The sequence below is a fragment of the Miscanthus floridulus genome, chromosome 8 (assembly GCF_019320115.1).
Source record: "Miscanthus floridulus cultivar M001 chromosome 8, ASM1932011v1, whole genome shotgun sequence".
Classification (NCBI taxonomy): domain Eukaryota; kingdom Viridiplantae; phylum Streptophyta; class Magnoliopsida; order Poales; family Poaceae; genus Miscanthus; species Miscanthus floridulus.
Genome location: NC_089587.1, coordinates 21,235,440 through 21,242,225, shown reverse-complemented (window position 1 = coordinate 21,242,225; position 6,786 = coordinate 21,235,440). Strand labels below are relative to the sequence as shown.

Sequence of the window (6,786 nt, the reverse complement as noted above, 5' to 3'; positions counted from 1 at the left end):
CCGAGACCTCCCGTGCGAGGCCTCGGGCGAGGCGGAGAGCCGGTGGGCTCGGATGAGGCTAGTGATGAGCCCATGGCTTACCCTCTAGCTTTGTTGATGGGATTTAAGTGACCTTTCTGGTGTACGCTTGGGGTACCCCGTTTTATGGTACCCGACAGTAGCCCCCGAGCCTCAGGGGGAGTGCGTGCACTCTCCCTGAGGTTTTGTCGAGACTCGACTTGCAGCCGCTTCCGTAGGGATTGCGTTTTGCTCTTTGAGGTTTCGGTGGGTGCACGCGAGCGCACCCGCCGGGTGTAGCCCCTGAGGCCCTGGAGGAGTGGAGTCACTCCTCCAGGGGCTTTTTTCGTGTTTTAAGTGAGGAGTTTTTTATCGTATTTGCCGAGCCCACAAGCGCGAGTTCGGGTCGCGGGGTTTCGGCAAGGTCGCAGGGAGAGCCCCCGAGCCTCCACACGAAGCAAGAGGGCGGTCAGGGGTGCCCCTGATTTTTTGTGCGGCCCTCACTTTCCCTTTTCGCTCGGAAGGAGGGGTGGAATGTGCTAGGCTACCCTCGGTGGGCATGAGCGGTGGCACTTCAGGTGAGCTGTTATCGGGTAAGTCTGAGTAGAGGCCCGCGCCCTGTTCGCTTGGGGATGGCTAGTGGTCCGGAGACGCACTCCAAGGGTACTGGAGGGTTTCTCTATTGGGTGCCGTGGCCGTTCGCTAGGCCCCGGTGGCTCGGTGCCTCCCTACGGTGGGATCCCATTTGGAGACTTCCCTGCCAGTCTCGGACACGACTTAGGACGCCCCGAGCGATTTGTTTGCTTAGGCCTCGGCCATTCGTGGGCTCACCCATAGTTGTCCCTGACTCTATTGCCCTGGGGCGGTTGTCGAAACCTTAGGAGGCCCAGCCTTCGAACCCTTGGACCGTAACGGGCTCGGTGCCCTTTATCGTATTTGTAATAAAACTTCTAGCACAAACTTAGGTCGTTTGTTGTTGTCTTGGGTGCAGGAGGAGCCCTCGAGCCTCCGCCCAGAGCGAGAGGGCGGTCAGGGGTCCCCTGGCTTTTTGTTCAACCCTCACATATCTTTTTCGTTCAGACAGAGGGGTTGTTTGCCGAGCCCATTCGGGTGCGAGCTGGAGCCGCTGGGTCTCAGCAAGGTTGCAGGAAGAGCCCCCTAGCCTCTGCACGGAGCGAGAGGGCCGTCGGGAGTTCCCCTGTCTTTTTGTACGCCCCTCACGCGTGAGGGTTTGTTTGCTAGGGCCCCTTTGGGCACGAGCCTGGGTCGCGGGGTCTCGGCAAAGTTGCAGGAAGGGCTCCTTAGCCTCTGCTCGGAGCGAGAGGGCCGTCAGGAGCTCTCCTAGCTTTTTGTACGACCCTCGCGCTTCCTTTTCGCTCGGAAGGAGGGGTTGTTTTGCCGAGGCCCCCTTGAGTGCGAGCCGGGGTCGCGAGGTCTCGGCAAAGTTGCAGGAAGAGCCCCCTAGCCTCTGTGTAGAGCAAGAGGTCCGTCAGGGGTTCTCCTGGCTTTTTGTATGACCCTCATGCTTCCTTTTCACTCAGAAGGAGGGGTGGAATGTGCTAGGCTACCCTCGGTGGGCACGAGCATTGGCACTTCCGGTGAGCTGTTATCGGGTAAGTCCGAGTGGAGGCCCATGCCCCGTTCGCTGGGGACAGCTAGCGGTCCAGAGACGCACTCCAAGAGTACCAGAGGGTTTCTCTAGTGGGTGCCGAGGCCATTCGCTGGGCCTCGGTGGCTCGGCGCCTCCCTACGGTGGGATCCCATTCAGAGACCTCCCTGCTGGTCTCGGACATGACTTGGGGCATCCCAAGCATTTTGCTTGCTTGGGCCTTGGCCCCGTATGGGCTCGCCCGCGATCGTCCTTGACTCTGTTGCCCTAGGGCGGCTGTCGAAACCTTAGGGGGCCTAGCCTTCGAACCCCTGGACCGTGATAGGCTCAGGGCGTGTTTGCGCACCTGGCCCAGCATGGCCTAGCCAGCCCAAATGGATCAGGCCGGGGCAGGTCTGCCCCAACTGCTGCAACGCAGCTTGTTTGCGCACCTGGACCGATTCAGCCCGACCTAGACGAGCTGGTGTTTGTGACCCAATACTCAGCCGGGCTCAAACGCCAACCGTTACCAACTGCCAATCACAGATTGTGTTTGCCAGTTGCTGTGCTCGGCCTGGCCCAAAGAGAAGGAAGAACAGCATGATCAATAGAGAAGCAAACACTTTGAATGAAAATATACAAAAGACATAGGCCTCAGACTAATTCTATTTAATCAACACATATATTGCCGGCTACATTGCATAATCAAAGAAGCAAATTAAGAACAGTAGCAGAATTAAGTAGTTTGGAAAGCCGAGAAGGGCAACAAGTTAACAGAAAAGAGAGTACATGAATCAAAGTGACATGTAGCCAGCTAATGCAGTCATCCTATTGTGTCATCATCGGCCTAATTAAAACAACAGCTGTGGCACATGAACAGCTTGAGTGACAGACCAACTACAACCATAAACAAGATCAAGATGACAGCATTTTTGCAACAGCCTTGCAGCTCAGGTGAATGAGGATAGATTTTAGAACCTTGACCTGTCACCAGTTCATGGGATGATGATGCATCCCCATGAGGGGCATGAATTGGTAACAGCAAGGGTTCTTGAGGTACCCTTGCATTAAAATCTCTAAGAGCATCATCATAGTTGTTGTACTTCTGATAGATAGCCCCTTCTTCCCTAAGCACTTGCTTAGCACACTCATACCATGTAAAATAAATCCCAGGTTTCTTCCCTTCAAAGACCACATAGCAAGGAGGCATTCTCTGAAACCAACCAAATGTAGAACATGTAAGTGGTCTGAATGACATGCCTTAGTCGACCATTCAGTTTGAATGATGGTGAACATCATCGGCAACTTGATAAAAAAATTAGCCTCAGCTGTTATTTTCCTTGTTTAGTCATTGGTGGCTACCAAGAATTGTAAGAACCAAATAAAGAGGCAAATAAATAACAGTTGCACTCACTGCCATCAGCCATCACAAGAGGATGTTGTTGCTGTGGAGTACAACTGAGCAAATAAAGAAGAAAGCACAACACTGTAAACCATCAAAACAAGAATAAGGTAGCCACCTCAAGTTTGTTTTATGCATCATAGGCCTTTAAATCCCATAGTTACCACCAGAGGCATAAACAACAAAAAAGGCAACTAGTTATCAAATAAAAAGTAGCCAACAGAGGCTACAAATAAGTTTCTTATAATACCAAGTTTAGCCCAATAGCCAAGGGCTCAAATGTTCCCAAATCCTTGCCTATTATTAGCCACCCTCCTAGGCAAACTACACCATCAAGGTCAAGTGTCAAAAGAACAAGCAGACTGCACAAAAGGTCCTGTTGTTAAAAGAAGAGAGAGTGGGTGAGGGGGGGTGGAGGAACTATACATCTCTATAGTCAACCCCCTCCTGGCCTTCTAACCCTTCATGTGTAGTGGAACTACACATAGTAGTTTTTGGCTAGGAAGGTCCTAAGCCAAAGGGCCCTGTGGGCATCACTCATGTTCACAAAGCCCCTGCCTTGGGCCTTGTTGTCCAGGAGGAAGGTGTAGGCAACAATAAGTGCCTCCTCACTGAAGCTAGGCATCTCCATCACAGCAAGGTACAGATTGGCATCAACATGGGCAGGTCCAGTCTCCCTAAGAGCATTGGCCACATTGTTCACAGCATCTGACATGTTAGTCAACATGAGCATCTCCTCCTCAGAGAAGTTCCCTCTCTTCCTCTTTGGGCCAGCAGCTGAGGAGGTAGGAAGTAGTTCAGTGGCCTTGCTATCCCCTCCCTGTTCACTAGGAACTGTGGTGTGGGTCAAAGGAGGACCATCAGCCTTGGCACCAACACTGTCAGCCTGGTTTTGCCCTAAGGCTTCACTAGACCCAAGTGCAAACTTGCCTGTGGCCATGGCATTAGCAAAGATAGCCTCCATCTCAGTGTAGAACCTAATAGGGTAGTTAAGAAACTCTGCATCTTTAGGATGGTCCTGCAGAGTTGGGCAAATGTAGTTTAAGAAAGGCAAATGTAGGTAGTCAAGGCAAAGACGAGATCAAACTGCTACCTTGTAGTGGCCAAGGTAGTGCTCTTGCTCAAGCATGATAGCATGAGCCTGGTCATCCCAAAGAGCAGCACTAAGGTCCTTCAACTTGCTCACCCTAGCCCATTTCTGCCTCCACTTCCTCAAGTGGTTGTACACTTGAGTTGGGCTAACAACCTCCCCACAAAACTGCTTGAGGGCTTTGGCCACAGAATTCACATCTTTGTCCTTGAAAACCTTCTCAGGCCTGCTACCATCACTAACAAGGGTAGCCATCCTCCTTAGCACAAAGCCAGAGGTGGTGTTGGTCCACCTCATTGCCCTCACAGCCCCATTCCCAGCTACAGGAACAACAACATCAATAGGGTTTGCTACACCTGGAGCAGCACCAGCACCAGCACCAGCTGCAATAGGGGCAGCAGCACTAGCACCAGCACCAGCTACAATAGGGGCAGAACCACCATTGATGAGCTGCTCCATCACTAAAGTACCAGCAACAAACCCACCCTCAAATGCACCTGAATCCATCCTAGGCCTGGCATGTAATGAAATCAACAACAGAATTAGTCAAGAATAGGCCGACAACAATATTAACAGTTGTATGAACTAACCACAGACTAACAGATCATGAAGAATAGAATGTTTCAAGAACAGAATGAATGAGGCATAAAATTGGTCTTAGCTTTGTCCACCAAATTATTACATCAGCATGACACACATGAGTTCCATAGCAGGGTACAGAAACTAAAATCAAGAACATATTACATCAACTAGTGTTTGTTCCCCTCCCTTCCCACATAGCATTGCAAATGGCATCCCTTATTTCAGCCATGTCAACAGAGTCTTGGTCCAGATGGGCTGGGGGCAGGTTGGTTGGATCAGCAGAAGTAGTGAAACCTTCCTCATCAGGAACTACTTCATCAATGCCAAAACCTAGGATCCAATTATGCAAAATGGCACAGGCAACTACAAGCTTCACTTGTGTCCTATACTTGTGGAAGGGTTTGTTGTCCAAGATCCTAAACCTGCCCTTCAGTGCACCTATGGCCCTCTCCACAGTCACTCTAAGTGATGAGTGCCTAAGGTTGTAGAGCTCCCTTGCATTGGTGGGCCTGTTCCTTGGGCCATACTCAGACAAATGGTACCTAACCCCCTTGTAGGGAGGTAGGAAACCATTTTTGCATGCATACCCAGCATCTACCAAGAACATTTTACCTACACAAGACATCTACTGTGAGAGTGTGTGTTAATAGGCCATGGAATATGTAATTAGTGTTGGTGTGCAATTACCTTCTGGCAAACTCAAGCCATCTTCCCTGGCTACAGCATCTGCCAAAACAGTTGCATCATGGGTAGAGCCCTCCCAGCCAGCCAGGACATAAGTGAATTTCAGATCACAATTCACAACTACCATCACATTTTGGGTTGGATCCTTTTTCCTACCCCTAAAAGCTTGTTGCATGCGCCTAGGAACCCTTGCTAGGAAATGAGTGCCATCTATAAAGCCAATGACATCCTAAAAAGCATGGGTCAGTCATTGCAATAGGTCTAATGTAACTAATGAACCTAGGGTATACAATTACCTTAAAATATGGATTCCATGTATGGCTTCCAAGAATCTTTGGGTGAGTGGTAGTGCTAGCTGGCTTTATTATTTCATTCCTAAGCTCACCCACAGCATACAACACCTGATGGAAGTGCTTGTGGACAGTTTGGATGGACCTCCTAAAGGACTGGTGGACAACCCTAAATCTTTGGTTGTGCCCTACAACATGTAAAAACATGGCAACCTGCTCTTCTACTGACACCCCCTCCCTATCAGTGACAAGACTCCTCTCTCTAAAAGTTCTCACTAACTTAAAAAAAGCAACTCTCTTCATCCTAATCATAGAAATACACTCTGAATCAGTGGAATTGTATATCATTCTCAGTGTTCTCTGTCTATGCTGTTCATTTTCATCCCTAATCAGGGCCAGTGCTATAGGATCAGGCAGTGGGGTTTTAGGTTCAGTGGTTTTCCTTTTTAGCCTAGTGGATACAAAGGTAACCATAACAACAGTCAAGGCAGCTGCCTTCCTACACAGCATGTCACGGCTCAAAGACAGATCCATCTACAAGCATGTAAAAATGTAACATGATTTCAGTTAATGAGCCCTGCTAGGCATCAACATGACTGTGAAATGAATGCATGCCAACAAAAGCACGGCTGCATCTTTATGTGATGCCTCCCAGTACTATGTGGACAACATCATCGACCAATGATGGAACAAAAAACTCAGATCAAGAACAGCAAGGTACAAGTAACACTAACAACTGCATCAAACAGTTATGAACAGCAAGGTACAATACAAATCTGAAATAGATCAACAACCCTAACAGATCACGAGCCCAACAGATCAAGAACAGCAAGGTACAAGTAACCCTAATAGGAGCATGAAGCAGTTATAACAAGTATGAAACCCTAACAGATCATGAATAGCATCGAACAAGAAACCCTAATAGGTTCGAGAAGCACCACAAAAAAGAAGATTAGGGGTCGATTTCACCTTGGCTCAAGGTCCAAACAACGGAGAGGAGGCAGATCTGGAAGTAGAGGATGCAGATCGGGAAAAAGACGAAGCAGATGCGGACGGAGAAGAAGAGGAACACCGCTACCACGAAGTCCCAGCAGCAGCCGGAGCGGGGAAGCGGCGAAGAAACTCGGCGCCGGTGACCTAACCCACAATCAGC

General features: G+C 49.6%; 1 protein-coding gene across 1 annotated transcript; it reads right to left on the bottom strand.

Annotated features, from left to right (window-relative positions):
• Nucleotides 1-4,822: 4,822 nt before the first annotated feature.
• Nucleotides 4,823-6,107, bottom strand: LOC136468676 (protein ALP1-like). Its single transcript, XM_066467165.1, has 3 exons — nucleotides 5,640-6,107; nucleotides 5,347-5,572; nucleotides 4,823-5,271 (listed from the first exon to the last, which is right to left on the bottom strand). The coding sequence occupies exons 1-3, from the start codon at nucleotides 6,105-6,107 to the stop codon at nucleotides 4,823-4,825; spliced, it is 1,143 nt and encodes a 380-aa protein (XP_066323262.1).
• Nucleotides 6,108-6,786: the final 679 nt, after the last annotated feature.

Excerpts from the sequence above, each read along its gene's own strand:
- LOC136468676 (XM_066467165.1), bottom strand. The coding sequence starts at position 6,107 with ATGGTTACCTTTGTATCCACTAGGCTAAAAAGGAAAACCACTGAACCT. Across the intron at positions 5,573-5,639 it reads CATGGAATCCATATTTTAAG|GATGTCATTGGCTTTATAGA; the intron begins GTAATTGTATAC and ends CATGCTTTTTAG. Across the intron at positions 5,272-5,346 it reads TGGCTTGAGTTTGCCAGAAG|GTAAAATGTTCTTGGTAGAT; the intron begins GTAATTGCACAC and ends TGTCTTGTGTAG.